Raw genomic sequence first — 25,386 nt, 5'->3', positions numbered from 1 at the left:
TAAATTAATAACTCGCCTGCAGTTGAAAGTGACCGCTAGAGGCGGCTCCGCCGTGACCCGGAAGGACTCGGCGGAGGCGGGGAAATTTTGAACAATGTGTGCCGAAAACGGTAAAAAAAACCGTCAGTAAGGCGAGGCCTGGCCTTGCGGGGGGCGGAGGGGCGGGCGGCCGTTGCCGCGAGGAAAAACAGCGTTAACGAAGGGGAGCGGCTCTCGCGCCGGCGGGGGGGGGGGGAGCGAGGCGGTGACGGTTTAAAATGGCGGATGGGGAGGGGAGAGGGCTGTGAGGGGAGGCACGGGGATGCCCTCGGCTGGGGTTGTTATGAGCGCGCTTCTCCCGAGGTAGCTGCTCTGGGAGCTCTGTGTCCTTCCCGCTCCCGGCGGGTGCGCTCCCTGGTTGCCGCTGTGAGGGGGCCTGGCAGGCCGGGGTGGGCGCTCGGCGGGCTCTCCTTCCCCTCCTGCCAGTAGCGGTGCCTGGTGAAGCCGCCTCGGTCTGTGCAGCTCTGGATGCGGCGGGATGGATGCGAGCTGTGGCAGAGCCGTGCAGGCAGCCCTCTGCCCGTACGCTGCCGGCGAGGCGATCTCCACCCCGGTGCCTGCGAGAGAGCAGTGGGCCGAGCTGGGAAGCGTCAGAAATCCTTTACACACAGCGCGCTCTGCAAGCTCATGCTTTGGCAGCGTGCGTGGTAAAATGGGAACAAGGCTAGCACAGCCCCTGTGTGAGGATGACAAGCAGATGCCCTGAGTTTTGTCTGGGGAATTCAGTGAAAGCTGCTTCCCGCACCCCAAAAGTTGTTGCTGTGGTACTTCAGGCACTGAATAAAATGCCCAAACTCCAAATATGAACTATAATACATAGTTCTCGTCTTACAACCATGATAAATGTTTCTACGCTTCTGTTTCATAATACTGTGTTAAATAAAGAACAGAAAGAGGCAGTTCTCTACTGACTTTAATGCAATGACAGTATTGATATGAGAAAGCAAATTCAGTATTAAGTCGTTCTTACTGTAGCTGTGTTTATATTTTTTTACACTGAAGTATAAAAATAAGCAATGATACCAATACAAACCTAGAAGCAACAGTTTGTTTATTGCTACAGAAGACTTAAGAAATCAAATAAACTAGTACTGGTTTTAACTTCTTGTATTGCTTCATGTTATATTGTTCTTTTTGCCCAGAGCATATTGATTAAAAATTTTCTGATTAATCTGCTGAAACCCTTTCTCTGAGGAGACATTTGAAGTTTATCTTCACAATGATTTGCCTAAAACGACGGAGTTTCCTGTGTCCCTTCACAGTCACTTCAAATCAATACAAGGTGCTGCCAGAAGAATTGATCCAGCCCACCAGCCCAGTTTCCAGTGCAGCTAGAAAAATGCTTATGCTGGCACAAAGGGAAGAAGGTGTGAGTGGGACACAGTGCCTAGAGGATCTTAAAAATCTGTTACTATAAATTCATAATACAGAAAAGGAAGAAGAGCGCTTTGCTTGTGTTAAAATACCACCTTGATATTCTAATTGGATCTTTGTAAAGCAGCCTCTGAATAATCATATTGACTTTCTTCCACAAGTAAAGAATAAATACTGTTGAAAAAAACCCTACTTTTTTAGAAAATACAACTCAGGAATTAAAATAGTATTAAATATGTAATGATAGCTGGGATGCAGATTTTATTTAAGTCCTTTACTGTAGATAGTGGACGTAAAATTGGGTGATTTGTCATTTACTTCAATCCATTCTGGATTTCCTTCCCTTCCTCTTTGGCCATCAGTTAAGTGGAGCTGATTTAGCTGAATCCTGACTTGGAGGCCCAACAGAACAGAAAAAGAAGATAGTTACAGTAAAAAGCAGCCGTTCAGTTGATACAAGACGTGTGATCCTCTTTCAATTTTGCTGATGCTTTGAGATCTTCAAAACTTAAAGATCAATTGATCTTAAATTTATTATTTAGAAATACTGTGAAGTGAAATATTAAGAGTATGTAATCACTGAAAATTAATGTTGTTCCTTGAGGCAAAGCAGTGGAAGATTATGAAGACTTTTTCGTCTCCTGAGTCACTGGGACAATGAAAGGCAGAAGCACTGTGCAGAGCATGTCTGTTTGTGGCACTGATACGTAGTTTCTCCCAGGTGGGAATCATTTTCTCTTTGAAATGACTTGGTGTTTGTTTGCATTCAGCTAATTAAACAGTTCTCTTAGATGACTTTGTAAGACCTTTCTATCTTGCTGGATATTATTTAGTGGATAGAGATTATAATTCTTAAAAACTAGTACAAATCTTTTTATTTTAAGGATTAGGAGATTTCCACCCTTTCAGTAGAAAAAGTGTACTTTCAAGAAACTGCATTTCCCATGGTGCACAAGGGCTTTCTAGGCTGGGTCAGCTGATCTAGATTGTGAAATTTTCCTTATTTCCTGTCCAACGTGCATGGAAATGACTCGTGTGTACAAATGTCTCATCTTTCCTTTGTCAGGTGATTTAAAGGCTGAGGAGCAGAATTCTGATTTAGAACAATGGCAAGAAACTGAGCTGATTAACTAGCTTGATTTTTGGAAGACTGCTTCGTTTGGGCGAGAGAGATGTCATGAAGAAGTAATATACTGCAGTCTGCCCTGTTAACTTCATGGGAAGAGGTAGAGAGAATCTTGATCTTTACCTTTTGTACCAGACCTTTAGCTTTGTTTTTTTTCGAGTTACTGATTTTGCTGTACATTATTTAAGAGAGTCACCAGATGACTTGATTAGTTGATGATTATGTCCTAGTGGCTAATAAGTAGCTCTAAGTAATCATCATTTTTGAAGCTTTCGTTTTTTTTTCTTTTTCTTTGTTTTTAACAGAGGTTAAGAGGAAACTTTTAAAAGAAAATAGAGTTTTTCCAGACTGAAGCTGAGGACTTGGCAAGAAAACACGAAATGTCTCCTGAATCAAAAAAACTTTTCAACATAATTATTTTGGGAGTCTCATTTATGTTTATATTCACTGCTTTCCAAACATGTGGAAATATTGCGGTAGGTGTGAATTTCAAAACATGACACATTTCTATCACAGTTATCTATCCTTTCTTGTCTTCTGGGTACTCTAATGTAAGAGTTGCTTTGCTTGGGATTTTTTAATGTGCAAGGCACACTGACATTTTGTCTCCTTTCTTTTGGTTTAGTGTTAACTAGATTAAGTTGGTTAACTGAATAATTAAGCAGTTTATTTCTTTCAGACAGTATAGCTACATGTGTAACTGCCTGATTGCTTGAAAGTAGAAAATTAATGAATCTTATCAAATGCTTGAACTTTAAAGTAGTGTCTGTTTTTACACTTGCAATAGTTAACAATTGAATTACATTGCACCTTCCATATTTCTGACTATTCTATATAGTCCCTTTCAAAGTATTTGCCTAAGTTGTTATTATCAGCCATGCCCCTCGTTTTTCCTAGAGTGTTTTTCCTCATCTAACATATTTTTCTGTTCTAACAAACTATACACTGAGGGGGAGTATGAGGATAACATCTGACAAGTAGTCAGACTTCCACAATTGCTAGAACTGCCAAGTCACCTTCCATCTGAATAAGTAATTTACTGTTTTAGTATCACGTATCTCTGTGTGTGCTGAAGCAAAATTGAGCGTAACTTAACCCAAATTTACTATTAAAAGCAGATTATACTCTTATTACTTAAATTTTTAGAATCCTGCTACTGACATACTTAGCCCAGATCCTCTAACTTACTGAGTTGTAGACATTGCTTTCAATATTAGTTATATGCCTGAAGGACAGTTAAATTTCAACATACCTCTTGAGCCCACAGCTCTTACAGCTTCTCTTTTCTTGCATGCAAGAAGAATCCTTTCTGGGTTCAGACATATAAGTGTCCTTCACTGCTTTATTATAATTACTTAGAATAGTTTTTGTAAAACTTAAGAGTACAGCGTGATACTGTGTGTGAGTACATAAGTACAGCCCAGTGATCTTAGTTCTGCAATGAATTCGCAGCACCTCACTGAATTGGACCTAGTGATCATGCAATCATGTAATTTATTGTCATTAAAGTTATTACAAGTGACTTTCAATCAGATCTGCCTGCCAATCCAACTAATTACGTGGTCTCATGATCACTAAAGCTGATTCAACGGAAAAAAAAGGAACAGGGAAATAACAGGAAGCGGAAAAGAACTCATAGTTAGGTCAAACTAAGAGTATTTGAAACAACTTCTTTTTTTCCCACTTTTAAAATTAAGATAGTCATACATATCTACCTAAGAGAGGTTTTTATTGAAACAAAAATTTAGTGAAATATTTTAAGGTCTCTGATGAAATAATGATATAATCCTAAAGTACTAATTACTGCTTTAAATATAAATGTTTCCCTGCCAAATATCTCCTTCACCTTCATTGTGGAGGTATTGTAAGTTGTAATGAACACTTTAAATTATTTTAAGTACTTTGTAGAGTCTATTAATGATTAATTCTAACATTTGATACTGACTTCAAACTGATGCAAAGGTCCTCAAACTGTAATATATATTCTAACATATTACAATGTATGATTTTTCTCACAGCAAACTGTTATCACAAATTTAAACAACACGGATTTTCATGGCAGTGGCTACACAAGGTAATTTACACAGATCTTATTACTTTGCTCCTTGCAGGGTGAAGCTAGTTATAATTCCATCTGATAGAGATATACTCTCACGAGATTGTAGTGTTCTGCTGACTTCACAATTTAATAACACTTAAAGCAGTTTAGAACGTAGGCTTCTCACATTCACTCGAGTTCTACTCTGAATTATTTCTAGTTGAACTACATATCTGTTTTGCATGTTTTCTTTGTAGGGAGAAAAAACACCATATGCTAATCCCATTCTCAGCGTTTTATCTTAGCAGATGAAGAATGTGCAAGTTTTAAAATAACTAAAACTGCTAACTAAGGTCTTGCTTGTTTGCCCTTGTGCACCTCTGTGTGTTTGCATAGGACAGGTAGTGTGGATCAACTTCCAGGAAATACTGCAACATAAATGTGAAAAGAACAGCCAGAACCACAAGAAGCAAAGCCACGAAAAGCCGTTCTGTTTGTTTATTGCACTGGCATAGCCAAACTCGCCAAGCATGGTCAGGGACCTTTTGTACACCAAATTAATCTGTCATATAGGAAAAGCCGGTAGCTGCTTTGAAGGGTTTACTGTCTTAATTTAAACTAAAAATGCAGCTGGCGCAAATTCTGTGGTGTATTTGGCAGAAAAGGAAAAGCTCGCTGACAGACGAATGAGGCTCTGGAACATTCTCTAGAAGTACTGGGCACAAAATACAATAACTATTGTTAAGGCCTGGTTTGACACATGCATGTTGTAAATTACAAGACGTGCTCTCCTGCAATAGTTTGGGACTGTGTGCAGCAATCTAAGAAATACTGTATGTTCCTGTGTTCCCATGTAGAGTGCAATGAGTGAAAGTAACAGAAGAAAGGAAGGAAATGTTTGACCATGGAAGTTATGCAGTTACTTAAGTTATATATGTACTTAACTTGATATTTTGGAATCAACTGAACATTTTTACATCAGTTGCACTTATACCCTGTTTTTTTTTAAGTACTTAATAATCTGTGTTGTTTATTTACGTAGCATGTCCGTTATTTATGGAGTATTCTCTGCATCAAATCTTATATCACCTTCCGTGGTTGCGATAGTAGGACCTCAGCTCTCCATGGTTGTTAGTGGCATATTTTATAGGTAAGTATTAATTTTGAATTTTTGTCTGCTTCCTTTGAAACCTTTCTTTCACTTTTTCACACCTAAGGCTACCATGCCATACATTAAATTGTACGGGCTAAGGAAAGCATCTTGCAGAGATACTGTCTGTGTCAGTAGATGTGTAACTGCAGAGTACTTCAGCCTAATGGAAACTGAGTGTATTTTTTCCACAGCATTTCCAGACATTGCTGACTGTGGAGTTCAGGTTGTGGTCTTAGATTAATGACTATATAAAAAAAATTCTGCATGTTTAGTGGAGTAAAAAGATTGCCTTTTTTTCACATATGACCTAAACTGTTTTCCTGTGTCACTTAGGAAAGAGTAGCTGATTTAAAAGAAGCTAAGTGAGATACCTGATTGTTAAAGAGCATTGTCCACTTTAAGTCTATATTCAATAAACTGATCTGTTCTATTCTAGCCTATACATTGCAGTTTTTATCCAGCCTGCTACATGGGCTTTCTACACTGCTTCTGTTTTTATTGGCATTGCAGCTGCTGGTAAGCATTGTTCTTCTCCTGCTTACTATTCTTTGGTACATTTGAATATATCTCAAAAATATTTTTATTTTCTGAGCAATATATTCTGTATCTTTCAGTACTCTGGACGGCACAGGGAAATTGCTTGACTGTAAATTCTGATGAAAACACCATTGGAAGGAACAGTGGAGTATTTTGGGCACTCTTACAGTCCAGGTAAGCTTTATTTTTAATCTTTTTTTTGGTTGTGCATACATTCTACTTTTTATATTTTTTGATAAGTGGGAGACTGGATCAAAAATACTTCACTGGTACCTTGCAGTCAGTGAAGTAGGAGGGAAGGCTGGAAGCCATATTTCTATTGCTATTGTGCATTATAGAACAATGAATGAAAGTTACATATTGCAAGCCTCTGCTCTTGACATGCTAAAAAGATAAATTTCTGTTGGGGGAGCATTTGACGTGTGTAACAAAAATCTTGTTGATTGTGGAGGGCTGTGGTAATTTGTGTCAGGATCCTGAGTGCACTAATAAGCCCTAATGGTCCTAAACAACCTCACCTGGCACCTCCACCACACCCTTCCTATCTGCCCGTGGGCCCAGCAGCCCCATTTAAACACTGAAGCCCTGGGCTTCAGTTCTTCTGGAGTTGTGTTGGAGGAGTCCTGGTCTCCAGCTCAGCCGCAGCTGTGCCTGGCTATGGATCCTGGTGGTCTAGACCCCAGTCCACAGACTGGCTTCCCATCTTGGCTGTGTTCTGCCTTGTCACTGTGGACCTATGTGGCAATCGCTGGACCTGACTCTGGCCTGTGGACTGACTTCCTGGCTTGACCTCAGACCTGCCTTGTCAACACAAGCTTCTATGATGGTCTGGACTCCTGGTTGACCCTGCTTACAATCTTTGGGTCTGCCCTGCTTGCCTTGCTTGAGTACTGCAGGGCTGGGCTCTTGCTGATCAGGCACCTTCTCTGCTGGATGTGTTATCACACTTGACTCTTAGCCATCCTTCCCTGAGGGAGCAGCCGGACCTTGCTGCTCTCTGGCGAGTTGAAGAGACTAAAGTTGGACCTGGCAGTCAGAAATGAGATCTTGTTGATAGTTCTCTGATATTAAACTTTGAGTGTAGCTTCAACCAAAAAAGTCAACAAAAAGCTTGGCATCAAGAAAGGCAGTGAGAACAAGGTAGTGGGTGCTGCGTTGCTGCTGTTGAGTATTTTGTGCAGATATGGTTTCTGCTTCTCGGGAGAGTGTAATGTAATTAGGGTATAGGGAAAAATAACAAAAATGTGCAAGAAGGTAGAGCTGCTGACTTGGAGAGACTAAAAAGGCTGGGACTTCTTAGAGTAAAAAGTGTCTGAGGAGGATTATACTGATGGGTTACTAAAACACAAAGGCAGCAGGTGAGCTGAGTGTAGAACTGTTGCTCACCCAATGCTACTGTTCTAGAACTCAGGTCACTTGGTGAAACTAGAAGAGGCTTGATTTGAAACAGGTAAAGTGCTTCTTTACACAACAGCTGATTAAACTGGAACTTCCTGCCACAGGAGGGTGTGGAGTGTAATGGTGTCAGCAAGATCAAAAAGGGATCAAACAAATTAATTGGCAACAGGTCCACAAATGATTCCTGGAGAGAGATCCCTTTTACCATCACTAACACAGCAGTTCAGGGTATTGGGAGATAACAAGGGGAGTGAATTGCAGAAAGTGCTTAGGCTTGTGAGCCTGCACTAGATGGCATTGCTAACGCTGTTGTGGGGACAGAATACTGGATTAGTAGAACATCAGTCTGAACCAGTGGCATACTTGTGTTCCCTAAGTTTCAGGTTCCAGAATTAACTTATCACTATGTTAGCAGAGTAGCAGTTTCCACAAACCCAACTAGTCGTGTGTTTTACAGTGAGTAAAATGCATGGCTTTGTATGAGGAAACTTGACTCTAAGGCTGTTTTGAATCACTATTCATTCAGAATTACTATATTTCAGGAAACTGTAGGTAGGAACACAGAATTTCCCTTGAGCTGTTAACAACCAATTTAGCATTGCTGGGGCAATACTTCAGACAAGACATGTGACTCTTCTAAGGAGGTATTACAAAATCATCTCCATAAATATGTCAGCTTTCTAACCTGTACCCTTCCCAAATTAGAGAGAGAGGTAACTTAGATGCAGATTTCCTCATTTTTGCCACCACCTTGTGTCTTGATTGCTGAAAATGAATAGCCAACATTATGGGGAAGAATCCTCTACTGTGTTTGAAGTTTTGTATAGAGGAAGCAGTTTGCATGGAGAGTGAGTAGTGTTTTTATTTCTTTCACAATTGCACAGTACCATTTTTTGCATAGAATAGTATGACTGTGATGCTACAACCTTAATCTTAGCACAAAAAGTGCTCTTCACCTTTGTTATCCTTTTTGTTTACAGCTTGTTTTTTGGAAACCTCTATATATACTTTGCTTGGCAAGGAAAAACTCACATATCAGGTGAGTATTGCTCGTTTATATGGGAGGCCATCCTTTAAAATATGATAGCATGAATAAGCAGATGAAATAATGAACTGGAAAGTTTCAAGAAAGTTATACAACAGCAAACTTTTTTTTTCCAATTTATTGTTAGACAGACTCTATTTGTGGAGTATGTTTTTGATTCAGTGTTCCATGGTACTCATGGCCCTTGTATTATTTATGTTGTTTTCCTGCATGCAACGCACTTTGAGTACCTTCTTTTAGGATATTGTCTATGAAATTCTTCAGAATGCTAGTTTGGAATAAGGTTTTCCACAATAGCTCCTCTGGGATTTTCCCTGTGCAGACACACTTATGCCAAAATACACATATTTTGGGGGAAAGGTGTTCTGGAATGCCTATATGTTTAATATAGATGATATCCTCTTCCAAAGTAAGTTCCTGCTGTAGACTATCCTTCTAAATCAGATTGGAGACTGTTTAACCTATGAAATAAAGGAAAACAAAGGAAAACCATCCCAGTTCACTTCATGGCTACGCTAATCGTTGTGCTGGCACGAAGCAGTAGCAAGAGAGAGGTTGAGATGTGCAGCTGGACTGTGAGTGGGCTGCTGCTCCGTAAACTGGCAGCATTGCTGGAAGAGAGTGTGAAGAACTCAAGTCTTCCTTTCTTGGCATAGTTTATGAAGACTGACTTCCTAATGAGTTTGTAATTGATACTGTAGGGTTTTTTCATTTGCTGTCGTGCTAGACTGGTAAAGAGCAGAAGAGAGAACAGTAAACTTAGTAATATTCTTGAGAAGCTGGATAGTGGTGGAGACTCACTGGTTTTAAAGCAGAGATTTCTACTTAAGTAAGCAAAGCAAGGTAGGGCAGTATCAGCTAAGAAAATGGCAATGGTGAAAATAGAGCAAAATGTAAGATTTTAATTATAAAACCAGAGTATTGCTAGAAAAATTTACAAAACCAACATTTTGTAAATAAGTAGGGTCGATTGTCCTGTTCTATAGTGACTGTGAGAGTCTTTACTGTAGTGTTAAATATCTACTAGAATGGCAATTCTTTTAACATTTAAAATATGAGGATACTTCTGCTGTAGTCAACTGGGAATAAGATGTTGATTTTTAAATTATAGTTATCAGGCTTCAGAAATATTGCCCTGTTGAGATGAATAGTCCACTTCATGTCTCTGATCCGTCTTTTCAGGTTCCCCACAGACATGGCCTTGGTAGTGCAGCACAGGTTAATTTTCAAAGGTCAGCTCCCACGTTCCCTTGTCTTTAACACAAAGGCTTGAATGTTATTGAAAGGATTGGAGACACTTTGGATCTGGTGGGCCTGAAATTCTGGGCATTCTAAATTTCGTTGCTATTTCTAACCACAGAATAGAGCAATTAACTATGAGGGAGTTCTGCTGTTATATTTCCCCCCCATCTTTAAATGACTTGAGACTATTAAAAATGTTGATATCGGAAGATCTGACTGTTTAAAAATCAATTAATCCTTCCTTTTACTACCTAAATGAAAATTTTACAGGCATTTCAAGGTAAAGAACATATTCTCTTTTTGATCTGTAATCATACACATTATTTTTAATTGATGTAGAACATTTTTATTACCTTTAAGCTAAAGGGGAAGTGAATACAGTAGTAAGCAATATCTTCAGAATCATCCACTAGTTCCATCACAACTATTAGCTGTTTCTTCGCTTTTTTTGTTCTGCTTAATATTTTTAAACGGGAATGACTTCTGTATTACAGACTTTCCCGTGCCAAACAAGTTGGTTAGTGCAGCAGAGCTCGTGCATGGGGCAGCAGTGACCTTCCTCCAGCTCACATTGTTGCTGTGTCAGTTAGGCTTCAGTGGTTTTAAGACCTTTGTAGTTTACAAGCTTACCAGTTTATGACATTACAGTGCTAATATTTCTGGTGCTGGTAAAGAGTTTTTTTAGAAGTCTGAAGGGTTTTAGGGTGCTTTGCTATGTCCAGTCTGAATTATATAAGTCTTGAAAGATGTACTTTCTTCTGCTAATAATTTATGCACTCCTTTGTTAATTGGCTCCTCCTTGGTCATAGCCTTTGCATGGCAGAAAATGCGAGTGACACTCTTTAATGTGCTGATATTTTATTAGCATCATAAAACTGAGACAGGAATTTGCCAGCAGCTGTGTACCTTTTACTCCATGTGGAAGGTAAGTTAGAATATTAGTATGCATTTTAAACACTGTTACGTAGTATGTCTGTATTAGTTCTTTGAAGGTAGTTGAGTTGGTTTGAATTGCTTTTGCACATCTAGTTATGAGTCGTCTTTGTTTTTCCACAGAGAGTGATCGCAGAACTGTCTTCATTGCTCTGACTGTTATCAGTCTTGTGGGCACAGTTCTGTTCTTTCTGATTAGGACACAAGAGGACACAAAAGCTCCAGGGGAGGAAGATTCTGCTAATGAAATCCTGGGGGACGGCTTGTAAGTGCTTACGGCAATAACATGTTGTCACATATACTCATTCGTGTTCCTACTCCTCAATGGAACATCATGCATTCACTTTCCTCTCTACACTGGAAACATGAATGTTCTGAACAACCTGTAGAACTTACAGATTTAATAGAAAAGTGTGTGTACTTTAACAAGTGAGAATTCGTGATCTTTATATGACATATTTTCAAGGGTGGAGTGCAGTACTGCGCAGTAAGTTTTTCCATTAGTAAGTGTGTGCCTTTGGAAAGAGACCTTTTACCTCTTTTCTCCACTGATTATTATTAAACATGTATCTGCCTTTCATAGTCTGTCTTGCCCTCATCACCACAGTTTAAAGGCTGGAATAAGCAGAAATTACTCCCTCTTTATAGGTTATCTTTTACATACTGAAACATGTTTTTCATATCTTCTCTAGATATATATATGCTCCCCTGATAAATACATTAGAAATGCATAGGTACACAAATAGGTAGATTCAGTGCAGTTTTTCCTGAGGCATCAATATAAATATTTTTGCTTTATTTAAACAATGAAAATGTTAGAAAAACATCAGTAAGTATGCTAGTGAAAAAATAGTCAAAGCTAAAAATGAAATGCTTGGAAGAAAGATTCTGTTAAGCAGGTTAATTTTTGAACGGCATTCGCTACTGCAGAGAGCAAAGAAATTTTGTGGTTAGTAGTTTAGATTTTCAGAAACTTTTAGTAATATATTAGCATATTCCAGTATATAGTGCTGGGCTAGAAAACGTACAGAAAATTTGAAGAATTAAGCTGCTTTCCGGCATAGCGATACAGTGTGGTTATTCTTTTTCCATTTTGACTAAGTCATTTATTTACCCAGGTCTGCACAAAACAAAATGAGGAGAGCAGTGGCTGCCTTTAGTAAGTACTGTTTCACATAAAGTTGCTTCAAAAAATAGTGACATGTCCTTTCCAGCTTTCCATGATTCTGCTGATAATGTGATCACATACAAATCGCTTAGAACAAAAATTTGTGAACAATTTAAGTTTTTAAGAATGCATTTCAGTTATTCCACTTCAAATATAGATCTTCAGGGATGGTCTGCTTGGCAAAGTGACGGCCAGATGGCAACGATTTCCAGACCAGAGATGATGGTTCGCATAGGGACAGAGGACTGATGAGTTTTGGGGCTGATAGGAATTCAGTTGTCTATGTGAGCATTTGAGATTTTGAGCCTAGCCAAAATGGGGCTTGCAACTGGAAAAGCTTGGGAACCACTGAACTAGCGTGTTGGTGTGTGATTGGTGTGAGCTGGCTGTCTCCACTTCAGAGGTGCTCCTTTCAGGTGATGATACCATACAAACATAGCTTGTCTGCAAGCAAAGAAAGTGAAGTAGACTTCAATTACATAGTAGTATAGTCCAGGAGGAATTTGGAGGGTTACTTCCTGGATGTAGTTTCAGATCCAAGCTACTTTACAACAGCTTCCTTGTATAGATGAGCTCAAAAAGAACAGGTCACCACTTGGGAAAGCTACTGCATGAAAGTTGGGGGTTTTTTTGTGTGGGTTTTTTTTTTTAAATACACAAAGAAATTCACTAAGATAACAAGATAAAGAAGAATTTACATGTTGTTTTATTTTGTCACCAAGTGATATCAGTTAAAAACAACAGTTTTGAACTGGAGCATCTGCAGTTTCCATTGAAGTTTGATATGGTCTGCTTGTGACTGTTAAGTTTGTTTTGAGAATGTGGGGATCTTCACTGAGAATTTATTTATCCTTTTAGGAGACAATCACTATGAACTGAGAGTGCAAAAATACAATGAGCAGAAAATTGTCTGCTAATTGAAATCTCTGTATCCTCTCTTTAGTATTTACCCCCTTGCATTTCTTACAAAAAAGAATTTCAGGTAACAGCATTTCTTTGAAAGGGCAGGTCAGGGTTGGTTTGCTTAGTGCTCTGTTTACTGTCATAAAGTCACAGTTTGTGTAATTTTAACATGTTTTTGCAAAGAGCAAAAGAAAGTGTAGATTGTCTTAATAGTATTATCAGTTGTGTTACTTGCCATTATTGTGTCTTTACAGAGAAATCTATAAAGCTGGGCTTCACCAAAGAGATTCTGCTGCTCAGTGTTACAACAGCCTACACAGGTATGGAGCAAGCAGTGTGTAATCATGTAGCAGTGTCAGGGCATTGTTTGCAATTTTAACCCCAGAGCAGGACTGCAATTCCATATCTCTGCAAACATTACTTGACTATTTTAATTAACTTTGACGAAGTTACTTATGATGTTTCTGTGTTCTGGGAAGTGTTTCTGTATGGGAGGAGGGGGGTGCCTAAATCTGCAAATACTGACAGTGTAGTAATGCTTGGTTCAGTACAGTTCTGGGTCATCCAAATTGAGGGTTAGGCAAAATTTACATAGCTGGTTTACATGTGATTTGGCATTACACTGTCAATAGATTGTGGATTGTTTAATGCAGTTCCATTGCATTTGAATGAAAATTATATTTGTAGAATACACTGTCAGTGTCCCCTCTGTTGAGGTGTGGGAGATTACTAACAGACTTCATTTTAGTCTTGGTTCTGTTGGGGGGGAAAAAGTTTAGCCATTTTAAACTATTTTTGTCACTAGTGTTTGCTGTGGCAAGAGCTCTTCTTTTTAGCACCTTAAGTTAAACCTGGTCTGCTACTGTTAGACCAAGGTATGAGTTGTAAAATAAAAGTACATTTATTTTTGCCATATACTAAAGTGATTCTTCCACAAAAATACTATAAAATGTTCAAAATGTTACTGGTATCCTTTAATGGATTTTTAGGGGGTTTCTTGACCCTTATTTGGCTTCAGATGTAGTTCTGTTCATGATCAAATTAAGTTTTAGGAAGAATGGATGCATTTTCAGAACCTTAGCTTCGAGTCACTGTTATGAAAAATTATTGTTAGCTCTTGTAGGTGAAAAGAAAGACTTAGATATGAACAAACTGTGAGTAGTGCCATAGTATCTGCTGAAGTTTGCAGTCAGCTGCTGATAGAGCAGTAGCAGTTGTAGCTATGAAGTCAGTTTGCACCAGCTGCTAATCTGTTACAAGTTACTTCACAGCATCTCCAGTGTTGTTAACCCAAAGTAACTAACTTGAATTCATCTTAGATGTTTAGTGCAAGGGGAATGTGAAGCAAGATAACAAGGGGAGGGAATTAGTCAGGTTTTGCCTGATTAAGCTGCAGTTTGCTCATAAAGGAAGCAGAAAATAATCAGTCCAGCTTGGGAAAAACAGCTGCTGCCATCCTGTGGCTCTTGGCCAGCATTGCCGCTTTATGTGGGAAAATACAAAATCCCATGAGGCCAACGAAGGCTTTTATTTCCGAAATTGATGGCTGGATTATTAAGACTACTCAAAGTTCATCCTTTTTTGAGCGGTGTATGCAGTTCATATACCATGTTAGGTAGCCTGCTACTGGTAGACCAGGATATGGTGTACCAAATTTTTGCAATAGCAAAAGACAAAGGAGGTCAATTAGAAATAGTTTTATTTTTGAACTGTTTTTCTTTGTTTAAGTATAACACTTTGCATTGTTTTAAAGATAATTTTTATTAAGAAAAGGATATTTTTACCCTGGTTGCTTGCAGTGACGCTAGTTGGAGTCAGCTATGTTACCCTTCCTCACAGTAATGGCAATAGAAAAAAAGAAGCGTTTTAAACAAATAGCCATTGTTCCTTCTCAGTTTTAGTTCATTATGTATAGAAAAGTAGCAGTCTTAGCATCTTAGCTCCTTATTGGTGTTTGGGGATGCAGGGACTTAGGAATGCTGTAACTTGAGGGGGGAAAAAAAAAATCTTACACTGAAATTGTGCTTCATTTCTTCAGTTACTTTAAGTGTTATTTGACATGGCACTTTTCATTTGGATGAAATTCCAAAGCTCTTAAAAAGGAGAAATACAAACTGTATAGAGGGATTGTGTCAACAGAAGCAGTACTGCACCTAAGTGCATGTGGCACTAATTAATTACACTGTTTTTTCTAATATAGTTTTTGTAAACTGGCATAGGAAAATATCATAATTACATAGTTTAAAATTCCCTGTTTCTTCTATTAAATATACCTCATTTAGATATATGTGAAAGATACTTTAAGGAAAAACACTTTAGACATAAAGAATTTTTTTTTAACTTTCATAATAGTTCATCTGTCAATTTTGTTTGGTTTCCTTCAAAGGTTTGGAATTAACATTCTTTTCTGGAGTATATGGGACATGTATTGGTGCTGTGAATAGATTTGGCGGTGAAGAGAAAAGCCTTATTGGTCTCTCTGGTATTTTTATTGGTGTTGGAGAAATTTTAGGTGAGTCTAAATTTACTACTTTATAGACAAAAAAGGATTAAGATGTAGTTACTCAAAATGTTTTTTTGTATTTAACTGAATAGTGTCTTTCAAGCTTCCAGCAATGATTATGTAAACAAAAAATGAAATACTAGAAATAAAATTGTCAATGTGGTTCCTTATTGCACTGTGAATTATGCATTACACCATGTAAACTGAATACTGACTAGGATGTGAAATACTGATGACTATGAATCCTAAGATTTTGCATTCTTTTTTGGTTAATGCAAAGAAATACATAGGACTTAGAATGAGAGAAGCACTAGGCTACAATGTTATTAGGGAATTTCAGTATTTTGATATTCTGTTTTTAAATAGTATTCGGTTTACATTTTTATTAAGTGATGTAACTATTTTAAATTTATTAAAGTGTTACACTAAAGATTTCTTTCTTTATTAAAGTTAGCTTGTGTTAAATAAGTTCTGATATTTGAATAAAATTGAATACAAGTGATGTTCATTAAGTAAATTGTGGGGGTTTTTTTGCTTAAACTCAAGTACTGCAGTGTTTAAAAAAACCAAACCAAAACACTGTCTTTCTCCACTACCAACTTGGATCCATAGAGATGCATGTTTTTGCGATTAAAAGAGCTAAGCACAAGGCCATCCATTTTCACTTAGTGCTGTTGTGATACTGGAGGAAACAGTGGCTGCTGGGAAAATACCTGCAAAAAGGTTAAGTGTCTTCATCAGCACTCCTCTGATAAATCTCCTGCCTGCATTTCCTAGACAGCAACCCAGAGGTTATGTCATCTGGCAGAGCTGGCAAACTCCTTGGGACTGTTTTCTTCTCTGTCTGTCTTTCAGTGATCCAATATGGGGAAGTTTATAATCTAAGTTTTCAGTTGGTTTTTGTTTTGTTTGGTTTTTTTTTTTCAGTATTTTAAGTTTGGTTCTGTTCTTTGTCTTCAGTTCTGATTTAATTATCCATTTTTTTCCACTCATACAGGTGGAGGAATCTTTGGTTTACTGAGCAAGAAAAACCGCTTTGGCAGGAACCCTGTTGTGATGCTAGGCATCATTGTCCATTTCATAGCCTTTTATTTAATTTTTTTCAACATGCCAAATGATGCCCCTATTGCTCCCATGGAAGGAACAGATAATGTTGCTTATATGATTCCAAGGTATGTAAACCTCTGGCTGGTATAACTCAGGATGTGTATAAAGAGCTTGCTCCTGTAATAGAGAACTCCTTGAAGTTGCTTTTCTGTGTAGTGACTAATTCCATAGAAAAGGCTTTCAGGAATTCTGTTGTTGTTAAAGGTCGATATTCTACCAGAGTGCACCCAATTTAGGAATTTAAGTGGCAAAAGAATAAAAAACATGAGGATATTTGGTAGCAATTCTGTCATTGAGAACTGACATTCCTGACATCTAGTACAATAGTGAGACCAGCACCTATTGTACCAGGTGTCAGGAATTCAGTGTATTTTAAAACAGTGTTGGGCTCAGTTTTACTACAGCAGGGAAGCCCCAGCCTTGCACTGTTGCACCAGTTTCCAAAGTCTTTGAATGCTTGTTGTCAAAGTCTGCTTGGTCTAACTGGAGCCATGCTATGCCTGTCTCTTATACCGCTGAGTGTTAGGGGAAGAGTGTAGGGAGCTTTCTTATCTCATCATTGCAACTTTCTTTTGGGGTGTATTTTTGCCAGTTTGTGTGAAAATAGTGTTGTCGGTTTGTGCAGACACAACTGCTAACTTGCATTTGTGCCTGTGCTGGTGACTATTCTTTATTTAGCTGGAGTATTTTTCTGCAAAATGAATTGGTATTTCTCGAATATTCCTGCAGTTTTTATGAACTCACCATGTGTGTCTCAGCTTTTAATCAGTGGTTTTGTGGCTCCAAGCACCAAATTGAGTTCGTCTAGCAGTTCTAATTCAGTGTAGAATTGACTGCAGGTAACAGTAACAGAAGTCTTAGCATTCAAGAAATTAAAATCTGATGAAACTATTCTCTTTGCCAAGCCAAGCATTCCCAGTTCTTCTCTAGTGAAATTTGAAGTTTGATAAATTTCTTCCATTCTCACTTTCCAAATAAGTCTGCCAAAAATAGTTTATAGATGTGTAAGCTGTTTGAACGAATGGCTTTTAAATTTGATTCACTTTCTCCTTCAGCAAAGAGATGGCCATATTCTGCAGCTTTCTGTTGGGCCTGGGGGACAGCTGCTTTAACACCCAGCTCCTCAGTATTTTAGGATTCCTGTACTCAGAAGACAGTGCTCCTGCCTTTGCCATCTTTAAGTTTGTTCAGGTATTACATGACACAGCCTTTTGAAAGCATGACTGTTGGAGTGTTATTGAAATACTGGCCTGGGTTTTTTAATGAGCTGAGAAAAACTGTGTTGTTTCTGCAAAGGATTTCAGTTTGGGTTGTTTTTTTTTAATCTTTCACAGGAGAGAAAAAGGTTTTTAGGTAGGAGTAGCTTGATTGTATAGCTTGGTGTGATTACATAATCGAGCTGCTATTACTTACAAGTTTTGAGGGAAGTTAGGAGTGTTGGGAATTGTATTTTAAAGTCAAAAGGCTAGGACAGTTAACCAGACTTGGGTTTTATTTAAATCATTTATTGAATTTGTTTACTCAAAGAAGTCTTTGACAGAGAGGTCTGAGTTAAAAGGAAACAAATTGTGTAAATAGTAGTTTAAGAGTTTGTGGATGTTGTACCATATCACTGTGAGTTATCAGATTGTATGCAGACAAAAGAAGAATTAAGTAGTGTAAGTATCTGTCAGTAAGAATTAAGTATCTGTCCTTAAGTTGTCAGAATGCCAAAATAAATGCATCTGTGCTAGCTGGAGACTCGATGAAAAGTCTTCATACAGGATGAATACAGCTACTGTATTTTGGATAGATTACTTCACTTACAGGCATTAATCTTGTTTGGTACTGAACTTTCAAGGTCAAGATCTGTGTTGATCAAAGGTATCAGTAGAAAAACGGTGGTACAAAGCATTGAAACTGTTCATGCATGGTCACAGCAATAGCAAGCTCGTGCTGGGAGCAGAGGTCAGGCTGTGTCTAGTTTAAAAGTTGACAGCTGCTTGCTTCAAAATGATACATTTTTTTTTTTTCCTTATACATGGCTCCATTTTTATATCGTTCTCAGTGATATGTAAGAATTTGAAATAGACACGGAGTATGAAGATTCTTTTGATGAGCTGTAATGAAAATTTTACCTTTAAAAAGGATAGATTGCAAGTAAGCAACACTGCTTGTCAAAGCCTCTAGCTATTTTGATATAGAATAGTTTGTGAGCTGTAAAACTGGAAATAGTTTTCTGGATTTTGTCTTAAAGCCTTGGCAGTGTCGTTTCTAGACAAGCTGTTTTCAAATACTGGAGAACTGCACTTGCAATGCTACAAACACTTCTGAGTTTGGTGTTCATTTTCTACAGTGAACACTATTTAAATAACAAGTAAAAACGAAATCTGTTGTGTATCACATCAAGACATATGTTGAGGTATAATGAGGTTTTAAGATTATATGTCTTCTACAGAAGCATGCTACTGGGAATTGCATATTAAACCGTATGTCAATTTGATAATCCTTGTATAGTAATACCAGCCTCGATATCTCCACTGATAATCTTTTTACATTGTACTTTTTTCTCTCAGTCCATCTGTGCTGCAGTTGCCTATTTCTACAGCAACTACTTCCTTCTGCAGTGGCAACTCCTGATCATGGTGGTTGTGGGATTCTTTGGAACAATTACCTTCTTTACAGTGGAGTGGAAAGCAGCAGCAGCTCTTGTTGCCCGTGGCTCGGACTACAGCAGCATTTGAGCTAGATGCCATGCTTAGTCCAATGTGAGGAAACATGCAGGCACGTTTATTGTGAAGAGACATGAGAAGGTGAAACAATCAAGTTGGTGCAGAGGTTGAGATGGAGGAAGCCACTACTAAAACACCATCGGTCTAACGGAATGTGAAACATGGGAGGAAAAAAGTGCCAAATTTGAAAGGCTTTTTTCTTGCTTTAATCAACTGAGTGTGGTATGGATGTTCTTAAAAACCTGGTATTAGAAATGGAAGGAAATGTAGAGATCTATGTATCGAACAACTCTGTTCTGAGACGTACCTTTCAGAATGTAATTGCCTCACTTTGCTCTCCCATGCATTACAGAATTACAGGTTTGGTTTTTCCCCTTAAATTATTTTTCCTGTGTTCTAGTTCTGCAGACACTTGAACTCTTGTATTGAATGAGTGATATTTTTGAGGCACATTATATCACAGAGTGTGTCTGCACAACTGAGAAATCAATTTATGTCATTGACTTGTTCAACTATTAGATATGTAGAAGTATTTCTGTGGGAAATGTTGCCGCCTTATTCTATATCACCCAGTTCCTTGTTTCCCAACCATTTTATTAACGTTTCGTGTGCTTAAATTTAATCAGATACGTGGGGTTTTTTGAAGAAAGTGAATCATGTTGTAGTGTGGCACGAAAGATTTTACAAGAATTTGAAGAAGTTACCCTTAGCCATCTTAAGGATGTGATCCTGAGATCTGTGAAGTATTGATCATTGAAAGCAGTCTCTTGGTTCAGCATCTCAGAATCGACCTGTGTTGGGATAGCTGCTGAAACTTTCTCAGGTAATGCTGTATGAAGGACCATAAGACATGGCTTCCCTCCCAGACACCCAAATCATTCTTTTAAGTTCAATGAAATTTGCATCATAATCTGTGATGAGAGCATTGTCTAAGATAACTTTTTAAAGTACAAATAGAATGTGAACTGGAAGAATAATCTTGCAGTGTTTATTCTACTGCAAAGTCTAAAAATACCTGAAATGCTTGACATAAGCTGTTTCCTTCATATATTTTGGGAAAACTGTACTGTATCTTATGCTGCCAAATGCGAACGCAAGGATACTAGCATAGGAACCAAGTTTTAATCCAAAACTGTTATAGATGATATAATACAGGCAGTGAGTGCAGCTCACCTTGATTTTATCTGTGTGACTCTGTAGCACTTGCAGTAATGTTTCTGTCTAGTGGAAAAACAAGATGCAACCGACAGCAGGTATGGAACATTGAGAAGGTATTTTTAGACACTCCATGTAGATATTTTTAGAAAAGTACCATTCACCAACCCTTTTTTTTTAATGCACGGTCAGAATGTTAATCTCTTTAAAGACAAGTTTAAAAAAGTTGACTCAGTATGTGTCAGTAGCTGCTGCATGTCATAACGACGTATGTGTAACTACGTAACCCTGTGTACCTGGGGTTAAACTTGATGAGGGAGTATGGTATCTCCTGTGATATTTGCTGTCACTTTTGCTCTCACAGGACACATAACACACAACTCCCATGAAGCACAGCCCTCTTCGTGCACCATAAAGTGGCAGAGAGGGATTATTTTACAGGTGTATGGAAAGGGATTTTTAAATTCACAGCATGTTTTTGCTGTGAGATCATTAAGGTGTTAATGGGAGGATGAGAGGGCACCTGGACGTTTGGCAAGCAAAGAAACCTGTGAGGACAGCGAGGAAAGAAAGCCTTGTGTATTCCCAGGAGTTTTAATGAGTGATGTGAAAGAAAATGAGACATAACACACATTTGAGCGAGGCGTTAGCGAAGCCATTCCAATTTGTCAGACAAACTGAAAAAGCATTCAGTATTCAATCAATACATATGATTAATGTGACTAGCAGCACTCTGATGCCTCTCTTACCCACTCCTGTTACCCTGTAATTTGAAGCATACTATTTTTATATACTGAGCACTGTAGAAGGTATAGATGATAGGATGCTGCCGGTGATGAGAACTCTCTTGCTGCTACACAATTGTGTTTTTTCCCGAATACCAAGAAAGGGATAAAGAGCTTTTTTTTAAGATAGGGAATTACTGACTTTTGTCTCAAGACTCTTCCCAGGACCTGCTTTCCCCTAGATATCAACGAGAGAAGAAAGACTTGGAAGTTCACAAGGAAAAATTTTGTCTTACAGTGCATGGAGGGGAAGAAATCATTCTTTGGTCTTGTGGTGATGAGTAACTTACAAAGGCTTTTAAAACAATGCCATTTAATTGTAGCTAGACTACAGCTCTTGTGAGGTTGTTTTTTAAATTGATCCCTTTTAATGATGAACTTCTGTGTTGTTCATCTGCCATATAAGAATTATATCAACTATTTTATTAGAAGTTAAAGAAAATTGCTAAGCTTGTGTAATTTCAAAAAGCATTTTGAGACCGGATTTGAGGGATACTAATGAACTAGGACTTGTGGATTTTCAGTACCTCTGTGAATCTGATGTTTTACTTTTCTTTGTTCTACTTGGTCTGACTCAATATCAGATAATGTTAGAAAGCTGTTCAGAACTATTTATTGGGTCATTAAAGTGATGTATTACTCTGTGACAATTTTTACAAGAAATCATGAAATTCTCAAAACTGCATCATGTATTGCCATTTTTTTTTTTACTATTAACTGCATTGCTTTTGACATTTGATCCGAAGAGACAGTTCTCAGTCAAGCTGAGGATGACACATGATTGCTTTTCAATTATTCATGTTTCTTTGATTTGTCAGGAGGTGGAAAAATCCACCCAGGTGTACACAATTGTTAGCTCGGTCAAAATTTTTGGTACAGCAATATAAACAATAGCAATGCTGACATCCATTTATGATTCCATCTCGTGATCTTTTTGTCAGCATTTACCAGCCCTGAGACTGTACCCCATTCATTTCACCTTCTTGGCCTTTGAACAATTCCATGTTAATCTGAATTGGGAGCTTACTGTTAAATTAAGTGGGATTTGAAAAAAGGCTTTTGCTGTTATTTGTGCTATTGTGGGCTTGGTTTATATTAGGGATTTTATCTTTGTAAGTGCAATTACACAAGTTGCTCGGGTTTATTGAAAATAAGTCTTTCTTTCATTTGTTGGTTTTTTTTTTCCTCTTATCCTTTTAGGTTGTTATTAGGGTTTAATATCTCAACATATCACATCCCCAAATTTTTCAAACAAATGCTAAAGAGGAAATGAAAACTGGTATTCTTGACATTTGAGTGCCAAAGAAGCTGCTACAAATTAGTCTTTAATGCATATCATATAAGTATATTTATATTTTTGTCTTGCCAGTTGGTTTTCATTTTGATATATGAATGTATGGAAAGAGAAGATTTCTACAACTGTAGACCTTGTTCATAATTAAGTGATGTGCTTTTACTTTTGTTGTGTTAATTTTATTAGTTACAATCTATGTTAGCAAGTTGAGATAAGGAAGAGAACAATTTATGAAATGTTCTTTATATATAATTCTAATCTATAAATTTCTGCAGATACAGCTAAACTCATAAGGGATATAAAGTTTAAAAAAAAAGACTTTTACTGAGGTCCCTGTCTTAGCAGAAACCCTCCTATGATACAATTATTAAAAACAAGAAGTCTTGTGCTGGTATAGTTCTTTCAGTTTTTTGTGACCATTTTAAACTATACTGGAAAGAGAACTTCCTGGTGGAATTTGCTGGTATAGAATCACAGAACAGTTTGGGTTGGAAGGGACTTTAAAGATCATCTAGTTCCAACCCCCCTGCCATGGGCAAGGACACCTTCCACCAGACCAGGTTGCTCCAAGCCCCATCCAGCCTGGCCTTGAACACTGCCAGGGAGGGGGCAGCCACAGCTTCTCTGGGCAACCTGGGCCAGTGTCTCACCACCCTCACAGCAAAGAATTTCTTCCCAATATCTCATTTAAATCTCCCCTCTTTCAGTTTAAAACCATTCCCCCTCGTCCTGTCACTACTTGTCCTTGTAAAAAGATCCTTTCCTGCTTTCCTGTAGGCTGTTCAGGGACTGGAAGGTGCTATAAGGTCTCCCTGGAGCCTTCTCTTCTCCAGGCTGAACAGCCCCAACTCTCTCAGCCTGTCTTCACAGGAGAGGTGCTCCAGCCCTCTGATCATCTTCGTGGCCCTCCTCTGGACTATATGGAAAAATAATTTAAGTGTAGAATACTATAAATTCAGGACCATGTGTCAGTTAACCAGACTGGGAAAGCTCCATTTGACTTTCTTTGAACTCTACAAGTTTATTTCAGCTGGGGAATGTGGTTCCCTGGATACCAGCCTGTCTAAGTGCCAGTAATTAATGCTGCAGAGGTTGCCTAGCAGCTTGCCTCTGTTTGAAGAGTAGACGTGCACGAAGAGAATCTCAAAGATTGTTTTCTAGGGCCCTGATTAATTGTTTGCTGTCAGTATAAATAGGAACCACTATGTTCAACATCAGGCCAGGAGACACAATACTCAACTTTGACTCCAATTCTGTGAGTGTGTTGGTTAAGACAGGATCTTACAATCGTGACCATTAATTTTTCTAGCAAAATGCCTTTTTGAAGACTTTATCCACACCACTGTTTCCTTGGAAGTCTTGTAGTCCCACTTACCCGAACTGAATGGCAGCAGCAGTTAATACCATGTTTTCCTTGTTCCCTGGTAGGTCTTCTGACATGCTGGCAGAAATATTAAAAAATGGGAGAACGTAAAGATGGAGATGAAGTTGAAAAGTTAGCTGCTTAACAAGATATTTGCCCTTCTGATATGACCACACTGGTCCAGAAGCAAGGTTGAGACTCTGTTGTAGTTTTCATGGATAAATTGAGCAGGATGCTTTGATATAGTTTACTTTAGAGGTTGTATTTGTACCGTAGAGAAGCAGTAATGAGAGAGTGGGAAAAACATCCTTAGTGCCATAGAGAGCAAATCTGGAGCTGAGAATAATTCTCAGCAGGCATGTGAAGGGGGGTGCTTTGTTCAGTTGAATTTGGGCATTTAGCTGCTGCTGGCATCGGCTCAATTTCTATTTGTTTCATAATTTCTCTGCTATCTTAGTTATTTCAGCTGTTGACATGTCCTCCTCCAGGCTGTCCTTTCTCTTTTGTTTACATTTTGTCACGGTGCAGAAGTCTGATTTAACTGATTGAAACTTTTTTACTTTAATAAAAGGTGTCTGGGTTAGAATTGGTGATAGTTGAGAACAGGCTCACACAATGATTATCCTAATGAAAATGCTGATTTCAAGTGAGTGTACCTGACTCTCTACTATATTTCTTTTCATGGTCGCAGCCATGCAAATAAAAGTGAATCACAGACAATGTTTTTGTTAATATACTCGTTACGTTGTCAGAATTGCTTTTGTCACTGTTTTAAACAGTCATGCCAGGGGCTTTGGGAAAGGGAGAGAGTCTCATGGATCTCAGAAGTGCTTTGTGCCTCCTGTAAGAGCCTGTTTAGGAAAATGAAAATGTTTTGTTCAGTGCTAAAAAGCCCTTTTGAATCACTTAATTCTAGTCATGGCATAGACTAGTGAAATATCATGGGGAAATGAAGGTGACTACTTCAGTCCTGGCCCGTTTGCTTTCACTGTCCTGTTTGAGAGGCCGTCTTAAGACTGACCCTGTTGTTGAGAGGAGAGTGCTTCTAATGGTTTGGGGTTTTGTTTTTTTTTGTGGATTCTTCCAGTATCTTTTCCCACAGCTTTGGATATTTTTCTCCTAACTCAAGTGTTGCGTGTCTGAAAGACTCCACAAAATTCATCAGAATTGTGGAGTATTTGCGACCTGTTTATCTAAAATGAAATGTAGATGTGGAGGGCTGTTTCCCAGTCAAACTGCGTGGCTAAAAGGCATGATTTGGTCCTGGCTTCATACTGCGATTAAAGGGCGTGGGGGGAGCTGCAGGGAACAGCTTTGCTGGCTATCGTTTGCCTGGATTGTACGTGAAAGAATATGATGGCAGAGATGGAGATGCTGAGGGGAGGGAACAAGGGTCTCATGCAAGGAGGCCAGTACAGAATATTTTCCCTCAAGATTCAATAATTTGCAGATTCATCAAAATCCACTGTGGTTCCACTAGTGTGATCTTTGGATGGCCTTGGTATTCTGATG

At 38.4% G+C, this 25,386-nt stretch overlaps 1 protein-coding gene across 1 annotated transcript; it reads left to right on the top strand.

Annotated features, from left to right (window-relative positions):
- The first annotated feature begins 25 nt into the window (after positions 1-25).
- MFSD11 (major facilitator superfamily domain containing 11) lies at positions 26-25,386 on the top strand. Its single transcript, XM_068413355.1, has 16 exons — positions 26-110; positions 2,018-2,134; positions 2,480-2,639; positions 2,845-3,015; positions 4,558-4,613; positions 5,620-5,727; positions 6,167-6,246; positions 6,345-6,441; positions 8,646-8,704; positions 11,009-11,150; positions 12,004-12,044; positions 13,211-13,276; positions 15,343-15,468; positions 16,457-16,631; positions 17,622-17,757; positions 19,122-25,386. The coding sequence occupies exons 4-16, from the start codon at positions 2,920-2,922 to the stop codon at positions 19,287-19,289; spliced, it is 1,350 nt and encodes a 449-aa protein (XP_068269456.1). The 5' UTR covers positions 26-110; positions 2,018-2,134; positions 2,480-2,639; positions 2,845-2,919; the 3' UTR covers positions 19,290-25,386.

The sequence above is a fragment of the Nyctibius grandis genome, chromosome 15, assembly GCF_013368605.1.
Source record: "Nyctibius grandis isolate bNycGra1 chromosome 15, bNycGra1.pri, whole genome shotgun sequence".
Lineage (NCBI taxonomy): Eukaryota > Metazoa > Chordata > Aves > Nyctibiiformes > Nyctibiidae > Nyctibius > Nyctibius grandis.
This window is presented reverse-complemented; position numbering and strand designations above follow the sequence as displayed.